Source organism: Carassius auratus, unplaced genomic scaffold (genome assembly GCF_003368295.1).
Source record: "Carassius auratus strain Wakin unplaced genomic scaffold, ASM336829v1 scaf_tig00017423, whole genome shotgun sequence".
Taxonomy (NCBI): Eukaryota; Metazoa; Chordata; class Actinopteri; order Cypriniformes; family Cyprinidae; genus Carassius; species Carassius auratus.
Window position 1 is genome coordinate 1 of NW_020524781.1, and position 23304 is coordinate 23304.

The following is a 23304-nucleotide window of genomic DNA, read 5'->3' on the forward strand; positions in this document are numbered from 1 at the left end:
AAACCTTGCATCAGTCCATGATTCACACACTAGTGGTTTCCTCAAGTCCTTTCTGAGAAAATGTGCTAGTGGCATGCCCCGAACATGGATTGGTGCTCATGATGCAATTAAGGTAACTGGTTGTCTTTTCATTTAAATCTCAATCCAACCAGTGTTGGATTAATGTCAAAATTAGAAGAACCGTAAGTGTGTTGCTTGTTCACATTTAGTAAAAGCTGGTTTGCACTGCCCCAACAAACCAGAGTTTCAGGTGCAATGAAATTAGATGTTCAAACTAAACCTACCACTGGAAGATGATCAAATGGTGGAAATGGCAACAAGTTCAGTAATTTTGATCTAACGTTCTTAGAATAATGTCTGGTTTGGAATGATGGCTCAAAGTTTGACTACAGTGACTGGCTTACTGGTGAGCCAAATGATAATGGAGGAAACGAAAATTGTGTGGAGCTGGCCTATGGAGGTAAAAAATATACTTGTTGTTGTTGTTTGACAACCTTTTTGGTCTTAAACTTGTAAAGGATTCAGACCTCTATTTTGTAACACTTCTGGTTCCTGTTTGCACTAAAGCCTATCTGACTACTTCCTGAATGTAACTGCATTTCCACAGCTGAGCAACGCTGGAATGATCTGGACTGTGCCACTCCTCTCAATTTCATCTGTTTGATTTCTCTTCCTGCTTGTTAATCTCGTCTGTCCATCACCCGAGAGGATTTGGTTTTTGGATTAGTCTTAGTCTCTGCAAAAAATAAAAGTGAGGTGGACTTTAAACCGCAAATGTATGTTTTGAACTTGTCTCTTTCTTGAGGGTGTTGTTAAACTCTAAAACTGACCCTTTGGTTTGTTCCAACTGGCAGTCAAGGAAAGGGACCGGGTGTCTCTGGTATTATTTTAATGGGCTTTGTAGGGTCAAGTATGTCAGTTTTGGGAATTACTGAGTGCAGGACTTTACACCAGTGCCGTTTGTAGTCATAAGTTTTGACACCCCTTTGAAATGATTGGCCAGCCCCAGGTGCCCCCCTGTAAGATGTTCTTGTGCTGATTGACCATATAAATGAACCAGTCTATCTAAAGTCCTTTCAGCTGCGTCCGGACAGCTATTTCAGAATAACAAGACCAGCTCATAATCTAAATGAATGGGCAGAGAGTCAGAACCGCACCTTTCACTTGTCACAGGGACTAGAAACAGGCAGTGAATATGATTAAAAAATTGCTGGAAAAATTTGACTTTGCCCCCAAATTAAGGTTTGAACTCCTTTTTCCCACACTTTTTTTTTTAACTATGCATGGGCAAAGGGTTCTTCAACTGTGCGCCTACGTTCAGTGGAACCAGACGATAGGCCCTAAATGTCTCCCGGCTTGAAGTGCTTAAAAGATGATTGGCTTTCCGGCGGGACATGTGCACACAACCACCATCTTTACCGTTATGGGTTTTTCCTTATATAGTTGGATTTGAGTAAGTTGGCATGTCTTTTATAAACCGTCTATAGACTCTACTGAAGTTTGCAATTCAAAGAATTACAGCGTTCTAACAAGTAACACTACAGTTCAATAGTCTAAATCTGAAGGGTGAATTCAAAATACATAAATCATACAAGGTAACTTTTTGAATATTAGAATTCACTGTAAAAAAGAAATTGGTGATGTCATAGGACTCGTTCTTTCCCTAGTCACATTAAAGATTTGTTCAAAAATGAACGAATCGTCCAAGAATGAAACCTCACAAGACACCAAACAAAGAGCTGGTTAGGTAACCTTTATGTATGGTTTATGGTTTGTATGGTTTTCTCAGATCAATGTTTTTAATTCAAGTTTATTTTATTTGTATAGCGCTTTTTACAAATGGGTTACAAAGCAACTTTACAGAAAATTATGTTTCTACAATATTTAGTAGTAGCTTATAAGTGGTGACTGTCAGTTTGTGCATGTTTGACAGGATTTTTAGAAAAATTAATACAAGACGTAGTCAGCCAGATGATGAACATTATTAATTGATAATAATTATATGATGCGGTCACACTTGTGCAATATTTGTTAGTTCTGTTTGATGATTCAGGGTTAGCATCATCTGAGGTCCTCTGAGGGTCAGCATCATCTCTTCTCAGGTGTTCTGGATCCAAACTGGAGCTTGTGTATATCCTAGTTATCCCGTGGCAAAACATAGAAACAAAATAGAGACAGCATTAGCATAGGCAGCTGATCCAACAAATCACGTAACGTGTCACCAGACAATTATGGAACGATTTGTGCATATTGTCATTTGGTGCAATCTTGCTATGTGGTCACTGTCACAAAATAAACTGATACAAAATATGCAAATCACCATGACTGTTTATTGTTTGAACATTGACTGAAATCAGCCACGACCCCATCAGGCTCTGCTCGCGTTGTCCGTGGTTGATTTCAGTCAAAGTTTTTTGGTCACTGGTGGCCACCCCATTTGGAGGCAGTGCCTCAGGATGGCCCCCCCACTGAAAATGCTCTAGACACGCCCCTGGTTTTGTTTACCCCTTCTATGTCATTTGGTTTTGTCAAGCTGTTATATAAGCTTTATTCTGTGTCTTTGGGGCAGGTCAGTTTTTGTTTAGTTAACTTTGCGTTACGAGTTGATGTATTTGAGCTTATTCAGTTATTTTTGTTGACCTATTTTTAGGACTAGTTATTAATTTTGGTCCTTATGTAACTTTTCTATATTATGGGTAATAAAAGCCCACTTTTTGAAAAATCTCCTGTGTCCTCTTGCCTCACTGTCTTGGCCCCTGACACCTGATCTTCATAAACATTTAAAATATAATAGGTGTCTTTTAATAGAAAATGTCAATAAACATTTTGATATTTTTTTTTTAACCATTTTAAAAGGGACATTTTATATTTGCACTACAGAAAACTCATATATATGAAACTTAACACAATGTTTTCAATTTTATTTATGGTAAAATAACTTCTTATAGAAGGTTAACTAATACAGTATAGTTCAAACCAAAATGTACATTCATTTTGGATAAAACCACAAATTTAAAGATGTGAAGAACACAGGGTTGAAGAAAAAGAATTTTTTACATTGCTTGTTTAATAATATCAGTTATTAACATTTAGAGTTTACAAATCTGAGCAAGATATTAATGCAAGTCAATAAAATATCAAAATCAATTAATACTTTTTCAATCAAAAAGACAACACTAAAATACAGTGCAAACAAGGCCAATATTTCTCCGATCTTTTAATTAACAAATGTTTAAATGTACAGACTGAACATCAATAAAATCTAAAGTTGTGGAGAACACACAAAAAAAAAATTCCACTACCAGTTAAATGTTTTTGAAATAAGATTTTTAATGCTCACCAAGCCTGTCTTTATTTGATCCAAGATACAGCAAAAGCAATAATATTGTGAAATATTCTTGCTATTTAAATAGCTGCTTTTTATTTGAATACAAATTAAAATGTTATTAATTCCTGTGATGTCTTGTATTTTCAGCATCATTACCTCAGTCTTCAGTGTCACATGATCTCTCGAAATCATTCTAATATTCTGATTTACTGCTCAAGAAACATTTATTGTTATTATTATTATTATTGTTGTTGAAATAGCGGAGTAGAATATACTCCGGTTTGTTTCATGAATAGAAAGTTCAGAATAAAAATATGAATTTTTTGTACATTTTCATAATTGACATTTTTCATCTATCACTTTTGATAAATTTAAAGCATCCTTGCTAAAAAAAAATATTTTCTTAATAAAAAAAATAGAGTATATCTTCCCCCCAGGATTCTTTGAATAGAAAAAAATTATTGACTTTCATTAATATCTTGCTCAGATTTGTAAACACTAAATGTTTATAACTTAGAAAAAAAAGGGAAAATGTTTTACATTGTGTTCTTCAAATCTTTATATTTGTGGTTTCATCTATTATGTATGTTTAACTATTGTATATTTTGGTTAGTACTATACTGTAGTAATTACCTTTTATAAGTAGATTTTACTATAAACAAATATTTTTGTGCTTTTAATATTTCATATATATATATATATATATATATATATATATATATATATATATGGGGTTTTCAATAGTGCAAAATAAATTGATGTCACTTTAAAAAAGCACATTTTTTTTATTAAGGAACTACACCCTATTATAATTTAAATGTTTATTAGTTGCAAACGAATACAAACTCGTTTTGTGTTATTTCTGGCCGAGGTGGGATTCGAACCTCTAATTGTGTGTGTTTTTGTTCCTATTGGGTAGTTAGTGCTCTAAACCTATCCGTGACTGGCCTGCGTGAGCCACAGGATCATCAGTCATCATCAGTCAATAGAGTCATTCAAGGTCCGGCTGGTGAAGTCAGACAGTAAATGGCATGTTAGCTGCACTCTCTCCTGGAATGGCAAGCCTTTGCAACATTTAATCTATAAGCTGTACTAGTATCTTTTTTTTCACGTTACTAGTACTTATTTTTTAGACACTAGTATCTTTTCCATTAAGTACTAAAACTTATTCATTAGGTACTAGTGTCTTTTGTAAAGTTACTAGTACTTATTCATTAGATACTAGTAACTTTTTAGACCAGAGATATCCTGAACTTAATAGATAGTTGTACTTTTTAAATTAGCATTTCTGCCCAGTATGGTAATTGTATGTTGAATATTAATGAACCAGCAACATATAGGAGAGAGATTAAACGGGAAACTGAAACAAGGAGATAGATGTAATATTTTTAAGAAAACCAAATTGAAAAGAAACAATTATTTGTACACAAGCACATAGAAAATGTATTTTTGTCAGTTTTTTTAACTGTAATTTCGTAAATATAGTAGGCTAATATATAAGTCGCACCTGAGTAAAAGTCGCATCAGTCCAAAAATACGTCATGACGAGGAAAAAAACATATATAAGTTGCACTGGACTAAGTCGCATTTGTTTAGAACCAAGAACCAAGAGAAAACATTACCATCTACAGCCGCGAGAGGGCGCTCTGTAGGGGTAGACTACAGGAGCACAGAGAAGCATAGAGCGCCCTCTGGTGGCTGTAGAAGGTAATGCTTTCTCTTGGTTCATTTCTCTCGGTCAATGTCAAATTAACTTTAAGTCGCACCTGACTATAAGTCGCAGGAACAGCCAAATGAAAAAAAAAAAAGTGCGACTTATAGTCCGGAAAATACGGTAGCTGTTATTTTCCTATTTTTCCTCCAGTAAAAACAATAAATATCATACACGAGCTGTATGTTAACTTTTTTTTTTCTTTTTTTTTTTGCATACAGTATATACAGTCATGCCAAAAAATATGGACACCCTTGGTAAATATGATCAAAGAAGGCTGTGAAAATTAATCTGCATTGTTAATCCTTTTGATCTTTTATTTAAAAAATTCACAAAAATCTAACCTTTCATTTGATAATAAGAATTTAAAGTGGGGAGAAATATCATTATGAAATAAATGTTTTTCTCTAATACACATTGGCTACGATAAAAAACACCCCTAGAAATTCTTATGAGTAAAATAACTCTGAAGTATATTCATATTCACAATTTTGAGTACTCCAGCATGATTATAAACATGAAATTATCCAAGCATTGCTTCCTGTTTCAAAGAAATATAAAGAGGAGGGGAAGCAGAGCCCAAATGCCTTTAATCTTCCATCACAATGAGAAAAAACACAGAATATATGTCTGATGTGCAGCAAAAGATAATTGAGCTTCTCAAATTAGAAAGTGACTTTAACAAAAGAGCTAGAGCAGTGAAAATTCCCATTTCCACCATCATGGCAATAATTAAGAATTTCCAATCAACAGAAAATATTACCGCCTGGAGGAGGACGTGTGTCTATATCGTCCTAATGCACTGTGAGGAGGAGAGTTTGAGTGGCTAAAGTCTCACCAAGGACCACAGCTGGAGAATTGCAGAAAACAGTTAAATTTAAATTAAATTAAAAATTAAATTTATGCATTTAGCAGACGCTTTTATCCAAAGCGACTTACAGTGCATTCAGGCTATCAATTTTTACGTATCATGTGTTCCTGGACAATTGAACCCCCAATTGAGCTACAGGAACACTAGTTGAGTCTCGGGTTCAGAAAACCTTCAAAAAAAAAAAAAAAAAGTCAAACAGCACCTACATCACCGCATGTTGTTTAGGAGGGTTACAAGAAAAATTCTTCTAGCTTATCCAAAAACAAACTAAAGCATATTCATTTATAAAACACGACTGGAACTTCAAATGGAACTGGCTTCTATGATCAGATGAAACAAAAAAAATAAGCTATTTAGCAGCAAACATTCAAGATGGGTTTGGTGAACACAGAGATAAAAAGTACCCCATGTGTAAAATTAAATATACAGCTGTATTTTTGATGTTGTGGGCCTATATTTCTGCTGGAGGTCCTGGACATCTTGTTTAGACACATGGCATCTTTGATTATATCAAATACCAATAGATAAAAATGTATGACTCTGTTAGATATCTTATAATGGACCATGTTTGGATCATCTAACCATACAATAATCCGAACACAAACCTCATAAACAACACAAAGTGGATTGAATTTCATGTAGCTTGTTAGAGAACTGTGGCTCTGTGTAGGAAATGCTGCTCAATCTGAAAGCACGTGCTGGAGATTTATTACTAATCACAGAACACAATCATTCGATTAATCGTGCAGCCCTAGGGTCTTGTTTACCAAATAAGGACTGATAGATTGACAGAGCTTTCATTGGTGTTGAACCAGCGGTTGTGACTGAGCAACTGGGTATAAATTAAGCTGATTGCAAGCACTGATCAGAGAACTACATTGGGGGTGTTAGAGTGTGCTTAGTTGAATTTTGACTCACTTGGTAAGATCGGTTTCTACTGTATTTGGTTTCTTAGTGTGTAAAGATTTGTTAATGCAGGTTCATTATATTTATTTTGGATAATGTTGATGTTAGTAGAACTATCAGCATGTGGATTTCTGTAGCCTTTATTCTTGCTCTGGCTGTAAGTGGAGTCAAATCTAATGGTGAGTGAACAATGGGCTGAATTTTATTTATATTTTTAAATAACTGTTTTCTACTCTTTTATGACTGTTCTTGCTCTGTTCATTTAGTTAGTAAGAACTGATTATTTCTTTGCAGGTTTTCACCGTAGATGTCCCCCTAGCTGGGAAAAGTTTGAGATGCAGTGTTTTAAATTTTTCAGTGACCTGAAACCGTGGGCTGAGGCAGAGGCAAGTTTGTCTTTTCCACAAATGCTGACCATAGGAGCAAGCCCCAAATTGTCTAACAAGTCATACTGTTTTACACTATTGTAATGTTAAAAATGTAGGCACACTGAAGAGTAATTCATTGAACTTATTTTTTTTATGGTAAGCAGTTGTAGTTAATTCATTTCAGTTATGTTTAAATGAACCAATTTTGCTGAGGTAATTGAAGTAGTTTGTTTAAATGTAGCTAAAATGAACTGATTGCAACCACTTACCATCTTATTTAGTAAACCCAATAAGGTAACCCTGTTGGTTGTACGCTATTTCTACCAAAAATATATCTTTACATGGTCAAGGGTGTCTTAAAGCAGTCAAGTGTTTACTGATCAAACTAATTCCTGTATCTCTGTGCCATGCATCTTTCAAAGATTGAGTCATGCCCCACTATATTTTAAAGGGTGTCTATGGGGTTTGTTTTCAGCTTTAGATCCAAATGAACTTCAATGCACTTAACCTTTTTTCCATCCTGTCAGAAAAAGTGTCTTGAGCTCGGTGGAAACCTTGCATCAGTCCATGATTCACACACTAGTGGTTTCCTCAAGTCCTTTCTGAGAAAATGTGCTAGTGGCATGCCCCGAACATGGATTGGTGCTCATGATGCAATTAAGGTAACTGGTTGTCTTTTCCATTTAAATCTCAATCCAACCAGTGTTGGATTAATGTCAAAATTAGAAGGAACCGTAAGTGTGTTGCTTGTTCACATTTAGTAAAAGCTGGTTTGCACTGCCCCAACAAACCAGAGTTTCAGGTGCAATGAAATTAGATGTTCAACTAAACCTACCACTGGAAGATGATCAAATGGTGGAAATGGCAACAAGTTCAGTAATTTTGATCTAACGTTCTTAGAATAATGTCTGGTTTTGGAGTGATGGCTCAAAGTTTGACTACAGTGACTGGCTTACTGGTGAGCCAAATGATAATGGAGGAAACGAAAATTGTGTGGAGCTGGCCTATGGAGGTAAAATATACTTGTTGTTGTTGTTGTTGTTTGACAACCTTTTTGGTCTTAAACTTGTAAAGGATTCAGACCTCTACTTTTTGTAACACTTCTGGCTTCCTGTTTGCACTAAAGCCTATCTGACTAACTTCCTGAATGTAACTGCATTTCCACAGCTGAGCAACGCTGGAATGATCTGGACTGTGCCACTCCTCTCAATTTCATCTGTTTGATTTCTCTTCCTGCTTGTTAATCTCGTCTGTCCATCACCCGAGAGGATTTGGTTTTTGGATTAGTCTTAGTCTCTGCAAAAATAAAAGTGAGGTGGACTTTAAACCGCAAATGTATGTTTGAACTTGTCTCTTTCTTGAGGGTGTTGTTAAACTCTAAACTGACCCTTTGGTTGGTTCCAACTGGCAGTCAAGGAAGGGACCGGTGTCTCTGGTATTTTAATGGGCTTTGTAGGGTCAAGTATGTCAGTTTTGGGAATACTGAGTGCAGGGACTTTACACCAGTGCCGTTTGTAGTCATAAGTTTTGACACCCCCTTGAAATGATTGGCCACCCCAGGTGCCCCCCTGTAAGATGTCTTGTGACTGATTGACCATAAAATGAACCAGTCTATAAAGTCCTTTCAGTGCCTCCGGACAGCTATTTCAGAATAACAAGACCAGCTCATATCTAAATGAATGGGCAGAGAGTCAGAACCGCACCTTTCACTTGTCACAGGGACATAGAAACAGCAGTGAAATATGATTAAAAATTGCTGGAAAAAATTTGACTTTGCCCCAAAATAAGGTTTGAACTCCTTTTTCCCCACTTTTTTTTTAACTATGCATGGGCAAGGGTTCTTCAACTGTGCGCCTACGTCAGTGGAACCAGACGATAGGCCTAAATGTCTCCCGGCTTGAGTGCTTAAAAGATGATTGGCTTTCCGGCGGGACATGTGCACACAACCACCATCTTTACCGTTATGGGTTTTCCTTATATAGTTGGATTTGAGTAAGTGGCATGTCTTTTATAAACCGTCTATAGACTCTACTGAAGTTTGCAATTCAAAGAATTACAGCGTTCTAACAAGTAACACTACAGTTCAATAGTCTAATCTGAAGGGTGAATTCAAAATACATAAATCATACAAGGTAACTTTTGAATATTAGAATTCACTGTAAAAAAGAAATTGGTGATGTCATAGGACTCGTTCTTCCCTAGTCACATTAAAGATTTGTTCAAAATGAACGAATCGTCCAAGAATGAAACCTCACAAGACACCAAACAAAGAGCTGGTAGGTAACCTTTATGTATGGTTTATGTTTGTATGGTTTTCTCAGATCAATGTTTTTAATTCAAGTTTATTTTATTTGTATAGCGCTTTTTACAAATGGTTACAAAGCAACTTTACAGAAAATTATGTTTCTACAATATTTAGTAGTAGCTTATAAGTGGTGACTGTCAGTTTGTGCATGTTTGACAGGATTTTTAGAAAAATTAATACAAGACGTAGTCAGCCAGATGATGAACATTATTAATTGATAATAATTATATGATGCGGTCACACTTGTAGCAATATTTGTTAGTTCTGTTTGATGATTCAGGGTTAGCATCATCTGAGGTCCTCTGAGGGTCAGCATCATCTCTTCTCAGGTGTTCTGGATCCAAACTGGAGCTTGTGTATATCCTAGTTATCCCGTGGCAAAACATAGAAACAAAATAGAGACAGCATTAGCATAGCAGCTGATCCAACAAATCACGTAACGTGTCACCAGACAATTATGGAACGATTTGTGCATATTGTCATTTGGTGCAATCTTGCTATGTGGTCACTGTCACAAAATAAACTGATACAAAATATGCAAATCACCATGACTGTTTATTGTTTGAACATTGACTGAAATCAGCCACGACCCCATCAGGCTCTGCTCGCGTTGTCCGTGGTTGATTTCAGTCAAAGTTTTTTGGTCACTGGTGGCCACCCCATTTGGAGGCAGTGCCTCAGGATGGCCCCCCCACTGAAAATGCTCTAGACACGCCCCTGGTTTTGTTTACCCCTTCTATGTCATTTGGTTTTGTCAAGCTGTTATATAAGCTTTATTCTGTGTCTTTGGGGCAGGTCAGTTTTTGTTTAGTTAACTTTGCGTTACGAGTTGATGTATTTGAGCTTATTCAGTTATTTTTGTTGACCTATTTTTAGGACTAGTTATTAATTTTGGTCCTTATGTAACTTTTCAATATTATGGGTAATAAAAGCCCACTTTTTGAAAAATCTCCTGTGTCCTCTTGCCTCACTGTCTTGGCCCCTGACACCTGATCTTCATAAACATTTAAAATATAATAGGTGTCTTTTAATAGAAAATGTCAATAAACATTTTGATATTTTTTTTTTAACCATTTTAAAAGGGACATTTTATATTTGCACTACAGAAAACTCATATATATGAAACTTAACACAATGTTTTCAATTTTATTTATGGTAAAATAACTTCTTATAGAAGGTTAACTAATACAGTATAGTTCAAACCAAAATGTACATTCATTTTGGATAAAACCACAAATTTAAAGATGTGAAGAACACAGGGTTTGAAGAAAAAGAATTTTTTACATTGCTTGTTTAATAATATCAGTTATTAACATTTAGAGTTTACAAATCTGAGCAAGATATTAATGCAAGTCAATAAAATATCAAAATCAATTAATACTTTTTCAATCAAAAAGACAACACTAAAATACAGTGCAAACAAGGCCAATATTTCTCCGATCTTTTAATTAACAAATGTTTAAATGTACAGACTGAACATCAATAAAATCTAAAGTTGTGGAGAACACACAAAAAAAAAATTACACTACCAGTTAAATGTTTTTGAAATAAGATTTTTAATGCTCACCAAGCCTGTCTTTATTTGATCCAAGATACAGCAAAAGCAATAATATTGTGAAATATTCTTGCTATTTAAATAGCTGCTTTTTATTTGAATACAAATTAAAATGTTATTAATTCCTGTGATGTCTTGTATTTTCAGCATCATTACCTCAGTCTTCAGTGTCACATGATCTCTCGAAATCATTCTAATATTCTGATTTACTGCTCAAGAAACATTTATTGTTATTATTATTATTATTGTTGTTGAAATAGCGGAGTAGAATATACTCAGGTTTGTTTCATGAATAGAAAGTTCAGAATAAAAATATGAATTTTTTGTACATTTTCATAATTGACATTTTTCATCTATCACTTTTGATAAATTTAAAGCATCCTTGCTAAAAAAAAATATTTTCTTAATAAAAAAAATAGAGTATATCTTCCCCCCAGGATTCTTTGAATAGAAAAAAATTATTGACTTTCATTAATATCTTGCTCAGATTTGTAAACACTAAATGTTTATAACTTAGAAAAAAAAGGGAAAATGTTTTACATTGTGTTCTTCAAATCTTTATATTTGTGGTTTCATCTATTATGTATGTTTAACTATTGTATATTTTGGTTAGTACTATACTGTAGTAATTACCTTTTATAAGTAGATTTTACTATAAACAAATATTTTTGTGCTTTTAATATTTCATATATATATATATATATATATATATATATATATATATATATGGGGTTTTCAATAGTGCAAAATAAAATTGATGTCACTTTAAAAAAGCAAATTTTTTTTATTAAGGAACTACACCCTATTATAATTTAAATGTTTATTAGTTGCAAACGAATACAAACTCGTTTTGTGTTATTTCTGGCCGAGGTGGGATTCGAACCTCTAATTGTGTGTGTTTTTGTTCCTATTGGGTAGTCAGTGCTCTAAACCTATCCGTGACTGGCCTGCGTGAGCCACAGGATCATCAGTCATCATCAGTCAATAGAGTCATTCAAGGTCCGGCTGGTGAAGTCAGACAGTAAATGGCATGTTAGCTGCACTCTCTCCTGGAATGGCAAGCCTTTGCAACATTTAATCTATAAGCTGTACTAGTATCTTTTTTTTCACGTTACTAGTACTTATTTTTTAGACACTAGTATCTTTTCCATTAAGTACTAAAACTTATTCATTAGGTACTAGTGTCTTTTGTAAAGTTACTAGTACTTATTCATTAGATACTAGTAACTTTTTAGACCAGAGATATCCTGAACTTAATAGATAGTTGTACTTTTTAAATTAGCATTTCTGCCCAGTATGGTAATTGTATGTTGAATATTAATGAACCAGCAACATATAGGAGAGAGATTAAACGGGAAACTGAAACAAGGAGATAGATGTAATATTTTTAAGAAAACCAAATTGAAAAGAAACAATTATTTGTACACAAGCACATAGAAAATGTATTTTTGTCAGTTTTTTTAACTGTAATTTCGTAAATATAGTAGGCTAATATATAAGTCGCACCTGAGTAAAAGTCGCATCAGTCCAAAAATACGTCATGACGAGGAAAAAAACATATATAAGTTGCACTGGACTAAGTCGCATTTGTTTAGAACCAAGAACCAAGAGAAAACATTACCATCTACAGCCGCGAGAGGGCGCTCTGTAGGGGTAGACTACAGGAGCACAGAGAAGCATAGAGCGCCCTCTGGTGGCTGTAGAAGGTAATGCTTTCTCTTGGTTCATTTCTCTCGGTCAATGTCAAATTAACTTTAAGTCGCACCTGACTATAAGTCGCAGGAACAGCCAAATGAAAAAAAAAAAGTGCGACTTATAGTCCGGAAAATACGGTAGCTGTTATTTTCCTATTTTTCCTCCAGTAAAAACAATAAATATCATACACGAGCTGTATGTTAACTTTTTTTTTTCTTTTTTTTTTTGCATACAGTATATACAGTCATGCCAAAAAATATGGACACCCTTGGTAAATATGATCAAAGAAGGCTGTGAAAATTAATCTGCATTGTTAATCCTTTTGATCTTTTATTTAAAAAATTCACAAAAATCTAACCTTTCATTTGATAATAAGAATTTAAAGTGGGGAGAAATATCATTATGAAATAAATGTTTTTCTCTAATACACATTGGCTACGATAAAAAACACCCCTAGAAATTCTTATGAGTAAAATAACTCTGAAGTATATTCATATTCACAATTTTGAGTACTCCAGCATGATTATAAACATGAAATTATCCAAGCATTGCTTCCTGTTTCAAAGAAATATAAAGAGGAGGGGAAGCAGAGCCCAAATGCCTTTAATCTTCCATCACAATGAGAAAAAACACAGAATATATGTCTGATGTGCAGCAAAAGATAATTGAGCTTCTCAAATTAGAAAGTGACTTTAACAAAAGAGCTAGAGCAGTGAAAATTCCCATTTCCACCATCATGGCAATAATTAAGAATTTCCAATCAACAGAAAATATTACCGCCTGGAGGAGGACGTGTGTCTATATCGTCCTAATGCACTGTGAGGAGGAGAGTTTGAGTGGCTAAAGTCTCACCAAGGACCACAGCTGGAGAATTGCAGAAAATAGTTAAATTTAAATTAAATTAAAAATTAAATTTATGCATTTAGCAGACGCTTTTATCCAAAGCGACTTACAGTGCATTCAGGCTATCAATTTTTACGTATCATGTGTTCCTGGACAATTGAACCCCCAATTGAGCTACAGGAACACTAGTTGAGTCTCGGGTTCAGAAAACCTTCAAAAAAAAAAAAAAAAAAAGTCAAACAGCACCTACATCACCGCATGTTGTTTAGGAGGGTTACAAGAAAAATTCTTCTAGCTTATCCAAAAACAAACTAAAGCATATTCATTTATAAAACACGACTGGAACTTCAAATGGAACTGGCTTCTATGATCAGATGAAACAAAAAAAATAAGCTATTTAGCAGCAAACATTCAAGATGGGTTTGGTGAACACAGAGATAAAAAGTACCCCATGTGTAAAATTAAATATACAGCTGTATTTTTGATGTTGTGGGCCTATATTTCTGCTGGAGGTCCTGGACATCTTGTTTAGACACATGGCATCTTTGATTATATCAAATACCAATAGATAAAAATGTATGACTCTGTTAGATATCTTATAATGGACCATGTTTGGATCATCTAACCATACAATAATCCGAACACAAACCTCATAAACAACACAAAGTGGATTGAATTTCATGTAGCTTGTTAGAGAACTGTGGCTCTGTGTAGGAAATGCTGCTCAATCTGAAAGCACGTGCTGGAGATTTATTACTAATCACAGAACACAATCATTCGATTAATCGTGCAGCCCTAGGGTCTTGTTTACCAAATAAGGACTGATAGATTGACAGAGCTTTCATTGGTGTTGAACCAGCGGTTGTGACTGAGCAACTGGGTATAAATTAAGCTGATTGCAAGCACTGATCAGAGAACTACATTGGGGGTGTTAGAGTGTGCTTAGTTGAATTTTGACTCACTTGGTAAGATCGGTTTCTACTGTATTTGGTTTCTTAGTGTGTAAAGATTTGTTAATGCAGGTTCATTATATTTATTTTGGATAATGTTGATGTTAGTAGAACTATCAGCATGTGGATTTCTGTAGCCTTTATTCTTGCTCTGGCTGTAAGTGGAGTCAAATCTAATGGTGAGTGAACAATGGGCTGAATTTTATTTATATTTTTAAATAACTGTTTTCTACTCTTTTATGACTGTTCTTGCTCTGTTCATTTAGTTAGTAAGAACTGATTATTTCTTTGCAGGTTTTCACCGTAGATGTCCCCCTAGCTGGGAAAAGTTTGAGATGCAGTGTTTTAAATTTTTCAGTGACCTGAAACCGTGGGCTGAGGCAGAGGCAAGTTTGTCTTTTCCACAAATGCTGACCATAGGAGCAAGCCCCAAATTGTCTAACAAGTCATACTGTTTTACACTATTGTAATGTTAAAAATGTAGGCACACTGAAGAGTAATTCATTGAACTTATTTTTTTTATGGTAAGCAGTTGTAGTTAATTCATTTCAGTTATGTTTAAATGAACCAATTTTGCTGAGGTAATTGAAGTAGTTTGTTTAAATGTAGCTAAAATGAACTGATTGCAACCACTTACCATCTTATTTAGTAAACCCAATAAGGTAACCCTGTTGGTTGTACGCTATTTCTACCAAAAATATATCTTTACATGGTCAAGGGTGTCTTAAAGCAGTCAAGTGTTTACTGATCAAACTAATTCCTGTATCTCTGTGCCATGCATCTTTCAAAGATTGAGTCATGCCCCACTATATTTTAAAGGGTGTCTATGGGGTTTGTTTTCAGCTTTAGATCCAAATGAACTTCAATGCACTTAACCTTTTTTTCCATCCTGTCAGAAAAAGTGTCTTGAGCTCGGTGGAAACCTTGCATCAGTCCATGATTCACACACTAGTGGTTTCCTCAAGTCCTTTCTGAGAAAATGTGCTAGTGGCATGCCCCGAACATGGATTGGTGCTCATGATGCAATTAAGGTAACTGGTTGTCTTTTCCATTTAAATCTCAATCCAACCAGTGTTGGATTAATGTCAAAATTAGAAGGAACCGTAAGTGTTGCTTGTTCACATTTAGTAAAAGCTGGTTTGCACTGCCCCAACAAACCAGAGTTTCAGGTGCAATGAAATTAGATGTTCAACTAAACCTACCACTGGAAGATGATCAAATGGTGGAAATGGCAACAAGTTCAGTAATTTTGATCTAACGTTCTTAGAATAATGTCTGGTTTTGGAGTGATGGCTCAAAGTTTGACTACAGTGACTGGCTTACTGGTGAGCCAAATGATAATGGAGGAAACGAAAATTGTGTGGAGCTGGCCTATGGAGGTAAAATATACATGTTGTTGTTTGACAACCTTTTTGGTCTTAAACTTGTAAAGGATTCAGACCTCTACTTTTTGTAACACTTCTGGCTTCCTGTTTGCACTAAAGCCTATCTGACTAACTTCCTGAATGTAACTGCATTTCCACAGCTGAGCAACGCTGGAATGATCTGGACTGTGCCACTCCTCTCAATTTCATCTGTTTGATTTCTCTTCCTGCTTGTTAATCTCGTCTGTCCATCACCCGAGAGGATTTGGTTTTTGGATTAGTCTTAGTCTCTGCAAAAATAAAAGTGAGGTGGACTTTAAACCGCAAATGTATGTTTGAACTTGTCTCTTTCTTGAGGGTGTTGTTAAACTCTAAACTGACCCTTTGGTTGGTTCCAACTGGCAGTCAAGGAAGGGACCGGTGTCTCTGGTATTTTAATGGGCTTTGTAGGGTCAAGTATGTCAGTTTTGGGAATACTGAGTGCAGGGACTTTACACCAGTGCCGTTTGTAGTCATAAGTTTTGACACCCCCTTGAAATGATTGGCCACCCCAGGTGCCCCCCTGTAAGATGTCTTGTGACTGATTGACCATAAAATGAACCAGTCTATAAAGTCCTTTCAGTGCCTCCGGACAGCTATTTCAGAATAACAAGACCAGCTCATATCTAAATGAATGGGCAGAGAGTCAGAACCGCACCTTTCACTTGTCACAGGGACATAGAAACAGCAGTGAAATATGATTAAAAATTGCTGGAAAAAATTTGACTTTGCCCCAAAATAAGGTTTGAACTCCTTTTTCCCCACTTTTTTTTTAACTATGCATGGGCAAGGGTTCTTCAACTGTGCGCCTACGTCAGTGGAACCAGACGATAGGCCTAAATGTCTCCCGGCTTGAGTGCTTAAAAGATGATTGGCTTTCCGGCGGGACATGTGCACACAACCACCATCTTTACCGTTATGGGTTTTCCTTATATAGTTGGATTTGAGTAAGTGGCATGTCTTTTATAAACCGTCTATAGACTCTACTGAAGTTTGCAATTCAAAGAATTACAGCGTTCTAACAAGTAACACTACAGTTCAATAGTCTAATCTGAAGGGTGAATTCAAAATACATAAATCATACAAGGTAACTTTTGAATATTAGAATTCACTGTAAAAAAGAAATTGGTGATGTCATAGGACTCGTTCTTCCCTAGTCACATTAAAGATTTGTTCAAAATGAACGAATCGTCCAAGAATGAAACCTCACAAGACACCAAACAAAGAGCTGGTAGGTAACCTTTATGTATGGTTTATGTTTGTATGGTTTTCTCAGATCAATGTTTTTAATTCAAGTTTATTTTATTTGTATAGCGCTTTTTACAAATGGTTACAAAGCAACTTTACAGAAAATTATGTTTCTACAATATTTAGTAGTAGCTTATAAGTGGTGACTGTCAGTTTGTGCATGTTTGACAGGATTTTTAGAAAAATTAATACAAGACGTAGTCAGCCAGATGATGAACATTATTAATTGATAATAATTATATGATGCGGTCACACTTGTAGCAATATTTGTTAGTTCTGTTTGATGATTCAGGGTTAGCATCATCTGAGGTCCTCTGAGGGTCAGCATCATCTCTTCTCAGGTGTTCTGGATCCAAACTGGAGCTTGTGTATATCCTAGTTATCCCGTGGCAAAACATAGAAACAAAATAGAGACATCATTAGCATAGCAGCTGATCCAACAAATCACGTAACGTGTCACCAGACAATTATGGAACGATTTGTGCATATTGTCATTTGGTGCAATCTTGCTATGTGGTCACTGTCACAAAATAAACTGATACAAAATATGCAAATCACCATGACTGTTTATTGTTTGAACATTGACTGAAATCAGCCACGACCCCGTCAGGCTCTGCTCGCGTTGTTCATGGTTGATTTCAGTCAAAGTTTTTTGGTCACTGGTGGCCACCCCATTTGGAGGCAGTGCCTCAGGATGGCCCCCCCACTGAAAATGCTCTAGACACGCCCCTGGTTTTGTTTACCCCTTCTATGTCATTTGGTTTTGTCAAGCTGTTATATAAGCTTTATTCTGTGTCTTTGGGGCAGGTCAGTTTTTGTTTAGTTAACTTTGCGTTACGAGTTGATGTATTTGAGCTTATTCAGTTATTTTTGTTGACCTATTTTTAGGACTAGTTATTAATTTTGGTCCTTATGTAACTTTTCAATATTATGGGTAATAAAAGCCCACTTTTTGAAAAATCTCCTGTGTCCTCTTGCCTCACTGTTTTGGCCCCTGACACCTGATCTTCATAAACATTTAAAATATAATAGGTGTCTTTTAATAGAAAATGTCAATAAACATTTTGATATTTTTTTTTAACCATTTTAAAAGGGACATTTTATATTTGCACTACAGAAAACTCATATATATGAAACTTAACACAATGTTTTCAATTTTATTTATGGTAAAATAACTTCTTATAGAAGGTTAACTAATACAGTATAGTTCAAACCAAAATGTACATTCATTTTGGATAAAACCACAAATTTAAAGATGTGAAGAACACGGGGGTTGAAGAAAAAGAATTTTTTTACATTGCTTGTTTAATAATATCAGTTATTAACATTTAGAGTTTACAAATCTGAGCAAGATATTAATGCAAGTCAATAAAATATCAAAATCAATTAATACTTTTTCAATCAAAAAGACAACACTAAAATACAGTGCAAACAAGGCCAATATTTCTCTGATCTTTTAATTAACAAATGGAAATGAACTGTTTAAATGTACAGACTGAACATCAATAAAATCTAAAGTTGTGGAGAACACACAAAAAAAAATTACACTACCAGTTAAATGTTTTTGAACTAAGATTTTTAATGCTCACCAAGCCTGTCTTTATTTGATCCAAGATACAGCAAAAGCAATAATATTGTGAAATATTCTTGCTATTTTAATAGCTGCTTTTTATTTGAATAGAAATTAAAATGTTATTAATTCCTGTGATGCCTTGTATTTCAGCATCATTACCTCAGTCTTCAGTGTCACATGATCTCTCGAAATCATTCTAATATTCTGATTTACTGCTCAAGAAACATTTATTGTTATTATTATTATTATTGTTGTTGACATAGCGGAGTAGAATATACTCAGGTTTGTTTCATGAATAGAAAGTTCAGAATAAAAATATGAATTTTTTGTACATTTTCATAATTGACATTTTTCATCTATCACTTTTGATAAATTTAAAGCATCCTTGCTAAAAAAAAATATTTTCTTAATAAAAAAAATAGAGTATATCTTCCCCCCAGGATTCTTTGAATAGAAAAAAATTATTGACTTTCATTAATATTGATAATAATTATATGATGCGGTCACACTTGTAGCAATATTTGTTAGTTCTGTTTGATGATTCAGGGTTAGCATCATCTGAGGTCCTCTGAGGGTCAGCATCATCTCTTCTCAGGTGTTCTGGATCCAAACTGGAGCTTGTGTATATCCTAGTTATCCCGTGGCAAAACATAGAAACAAAATAGAGACATCATTAGCATAGCAGCTGATCCAACAAATCACGTAACGTGTCACCAGACAATTATGGAACGATTTGTGCATATTGTCATTTGGTGCAATCTTGCTATGTGGTCACTGTCACAAAAAAACTGATACAAAATATGCAAATCACCATGACTGTTTATTGTTTGAACATTGACTGAAATCAGCCACGACCCCGTCAGGCTCTGCTCGCGTTGTCCGTGGTTGATTTCAGTCAAAGTTTTTTGGTCACTGGTGGCCACCCCATTTGGAGGCAGTGCCTCAGGATGGCCCCCCCACTGAAAATGCTCTAGACACGCCCCTGGTTTTGTTTACCCCTTCTATGTCATTTGGTTTTGTCAAGCTGTTATATAAGCTTTATTCTGTGTCTTTGGGGCAGGTCAGTTTTTGTTTAGTTAACTTTGCGTTACGAGTTGATGTATTTGAGCTTATTCAGTTATTTTTGTTGACCTATTTTTAGGACTAGTTATTAATTTTGGTCCTTATGTAACTTTTCAATATTATGGGTAATAAAAGCCCACTTTTTGAAAAATCTCCTGTGTCCTCTTGCCTCACTGTCTTGGCCCCTGACACCTGATCTTCATAAACATTTTAAAATATAATAGGTGTCTTTTAATAGAAAATGTCAATAAACATTTTGATATTTTTTTTTAACCATTTTAAAAGGGACATTTTATATTTGCACTACAGAAAACTCATATATATGAAACTTAACACAATGTTTTCAATTTTATTTATGGTAAAATAACTTCTTATAGAAGGTTAACTAATACAGTATAGTTCAAACCAAAATGTACATTCATTTTGGATAAAACCACAAATTTAAAGATGTGAAGAACACGGGGGTTGAAGAAAAAGAATTTTTTACATTGCTTGTTTAATAATATCAGTTATTAACATTTAGAGTTTACAAATCTGAGCAAGATATTAATGCAAGTCAATAAAATATCAAAATCAATTAATACTTTTTCAATCAAAAAGACAACACTAAAATACAGTGCAAACAAGGCCAATATTTCTCCGATCTTTTAATTAACAAATGGAAATGAACTGTTTAAATGTACAGACTGAACATCAATAAAATCTAAAGTTGTGGAGAACACACAAAAAAAAATTACACTACCAGTTAAATGTTTTTGAAATAAGATTTTTAATGCTCACCAAGCCTGTCTTTATTTGATCCAAGATACAGCAAAAGCAATAATATTGTGAAATATTCTTGCTATTTAAATAGCTGCTTTTTATTTGAATACAAATTAAAATGTTATTAATTCCTGTGATGTCTTGTATTTGCAGCATCATTACCTCAGTCTTCAGTGTCACATGATCTCTCGAAATCATTCTAATATTCTGATTTACTGCTCAAGAAACATTTATTGTTATTATTATTATTATTGTTGTTGAAATAGCGGAGTAGAATATACTCAGGTTTGTTTCATGAATAGAAAGTTCAGAATAAAAATATGAATTTTTTGTACATTTTCATAATTGACATTTTTCATCTATCACTTTTGATAAATTTAAAGCATCCTTGCTAAAAAAAAATATTTTCTTAATAAAAAAATAGAGTATATCTTCCCCCCAGGATTCTTTGAATAGAAAAAAATTATTGACTTTCATTAATATCTTGCTCAGATTTGTAAACACTAAATGTTTATAACTTAGAAAAAAAAGGGAAAATGTTTTACATTGTGTTCTTCAAATCTTTATATTTGTGGTTTCATCTATTATGTATGTTTAACTATTGTATATTTTGGTTAGTACTATACTGTAGTAATTACCTTTTATAAGTAGATTTTACTATAAACAAATATTTTTGTGCTTTTAATATTTCATATATATATATATATGGGGTTTTCAATAGTGCAAAATAAAATTGATGTCACTTTAAAAAAGCACATTTTTTTTATTAAGGAACTACACCCTATTATAATTTAAATGTTTATTAGTTGCAAACGAATACAAACTCGTTTTGTGTTATTTCTGGCCGAGGTGGGATTCGAACCTCTAATTGTGTGTGTTTTTGTTCCTATTGGCTAGTCAGTGCTCTAAACCTATCCGTGACTGGCCTGCGTGAGCCACAGGATCATCAGTCATCATCAGTCAATAGAGTCATTCAAGGTCCGGCTGGTGAAGTCAGACAGTAAATGGCATGTTAGCTGCACTCTCTCCTGGAATTGCAAGCCTTTGCAACATTTAATCTATAAGCTGTACTAGTATCTTTTTTTCACGTTACTAGTACTTATTTTTTAGTCACTAGTATCTTTTCCATTAAGTACTAAAACTTATTCATTAGGTACTAGTGTCTTTTGTAAAGTTACTAGTACTTATTCATTAGATACTAGTAACTTTTTAGACCAGAGATATCCTGAACTTAATAGATAGTTGTACTTTTTAAATTAGCATTTCTGCCCAGTATGGTAATTGTATGTTGAATATTAATGAACCAGCAACATATAGGAGAGAGATTAAACGGGAAACTGAAACAAGGAGATAGATGTAATATTTTTAAGAAAACCAAATTGAAAAGAAACAATTATTTGTACACAAGCACATAGAAAATGTATTTTTGTCAGTTTTTTTAACTGTAATTTCGTAAATATAGTAGGCTAATATATAAGTCGCACCTGAGTAAAAGTCGCATCAGTCCAAAAATACGTCATGACGAGGAAAAAAACATATATAAGTTGCACTGGACTAAGTCGCATTTGTTTAGAACCAAGAACCAAGAGAAAACATTACCATCTACAGCCGCGAGAGGGCGCTCTGTAGGGGTAGACTACAGGAGCACAGAGAAGCATAGAGCGCCCTCTGGTGGCTGTAGAAGGTAATGCTTTCTCTTGGTTCATTTCTCTCGGTCAATGTCAAATTAACTTTAAGTCGCACCTGACTATAAGTCGCAGGAACAGCCAAATGAAAAAAAAAAAAGTGCGACTTATAGTCCGGAAAATACGGTAGCTGTTATTTTCCTATTTTTCCTCCAGTAAAAACAATAAATATCATACACGAGCTGTATGTTAACTTTTTTTTTCTTTTTTTTTTTGCATACAGTATATACAGTCATGCCAAAAATATGGACACCCTTGGTAAATATGATCAAAGAAGGCTGTGAAAATTAATCTGCATTGTTAATCCTTTTGATCTTTTATTTAAAAAATTCACAAAAATCTAACCTTTCATTTGATAATAAGAATTTAAAGTGGGGAGAAATATCATTATGAAATAAATGTTTTTCTCTAATACACATTGGCTACGATAAAAAACACCCCTAGAAATTCTTATGAGTAAAATAACTCTGAAGTATATTCATATTCACAATTTTGAGTACTCCAGCATGATTATTAACATGAAATTATCCAAGCATTGCTTCCTGTTTCAAAGAAATATAAAGAGGAGGGGAAGCAGAGCCCAAATGCCTTTAATCTTCCATCACAATGAGAAAAAAACACAGAATATATGTCTGATGTGCAGCAAAAGATAATTGAGCTTCTCAAATTAGAAAGTGACTTTAACAAAAGAGCTAGAGCAGTGAAAATTCCAATTACCACCATCATGGCAATAATTAAGAATTTCCAATCAACAGAAAATATTACCGCCTGGAGGAGGACGTGTGTCTATTCGTCCTAATGCACTGTGAGGAGGAGAGTTTGAGTGGCTAAAGTCTCACCAAGGACCACAGCTGGAGAATTGCAGAAAATAGTTAAATTTAAATTAAATTAAAAATTAAATTTCTGCATTTAGCAGACGCTTTTATCCAAAGCGACTTACAGTGCATTCAGGCTATCAATTTTTACGTATCATGTGTTCCTGGACAATTGAACCCCCAATTGAGCTACAGGAACACTAGTTGAGTCTCGGGTTCAGAAA

At 34.4% G+C, this 23304-nt stretch overlaps 2 protein-coding genes and 1 long non-coding RNA gene across 5 annotated transcripts; all 3 read left to right on the plus strand.

Moving 5' to 3' along the window:
- LOC113075661 (uncharacterized) lies at positions 1-773 on the plus strand. Its single transcript, XR_003281013.1, has 3 exons — positions 1-112; positions 350-460; positions 608-773. It is a non-coding gene; the product is annotated as an uncharacterized LOC113075661 (long non-coding RNA).
- Positions 774-6722: 5949 nt separating this feature from the next.
- On the plus strand, positions 6723-8518 carry LOC113075659 (ladderlectin-like). 2 transcript variants are annotated; one of them, XM_026248337.1, is made up of 6 exons: positions 6723-6831; positions 6925-6995; positions 7111-7202; positions 7712-7846; positions 8085-8196; positions 8352-8518. In XM_026248337.1, exons 2-6 carry the CDS (start codon positions 6938-6940, stop codon positions 8426-8428), a joined length of 474 nt encoding a protein of 157 aa, XP_026104122.1. In that variant the 5' UTR covers positions 6723-6831; positions 6925-6937; the 3' UTR covers positions 8429-8518. The 2 variants fall into 2 exon arrangements, with proteins under 2 accessions (XP_026104122.1, XP_026104123.1); XM_026248338.1 differs by having other exon boundaries at positions 6736-6831; positions 6928-6995.
- A 5920-nt stretch (positions 8519-14438) lies between these two features.
- LOC113075660 (ladderlectin-like) lies at positions 14439-16224 on the plus strand. Of its 2 annotated transcripts, none has more exons than XM_026248340.1 (6): positions 14439-14547; positions 14641-14711; positions 14827-14918; positions 15429-15563; positions 15800-15911; positions 16058-16224. In XM_026248340.1, the coding sequence occupies exons 2-6, from the start codon at positions 14654-14656 to the stop codon at positions 16132-16134; spliced, it is 474 nt and encodes a 157-aa protein (XP_026104125.1). In that variant the 5' UTR covers positions 14439-14547; positions 14641-14653; the 3' UTR covers positions 16135-16224. The 2 variants fall into 2 exon arrangements, with proteins under 2 accessions (XP_026104125.1, XP_026104126.1); XM_026248341.1 differs by having other exon boundaries at positions 14452-14547; positions 14644-14711.
- The last annotated feature ends 7080 nt before the right edge of the window (positions 16225-23304 follow it).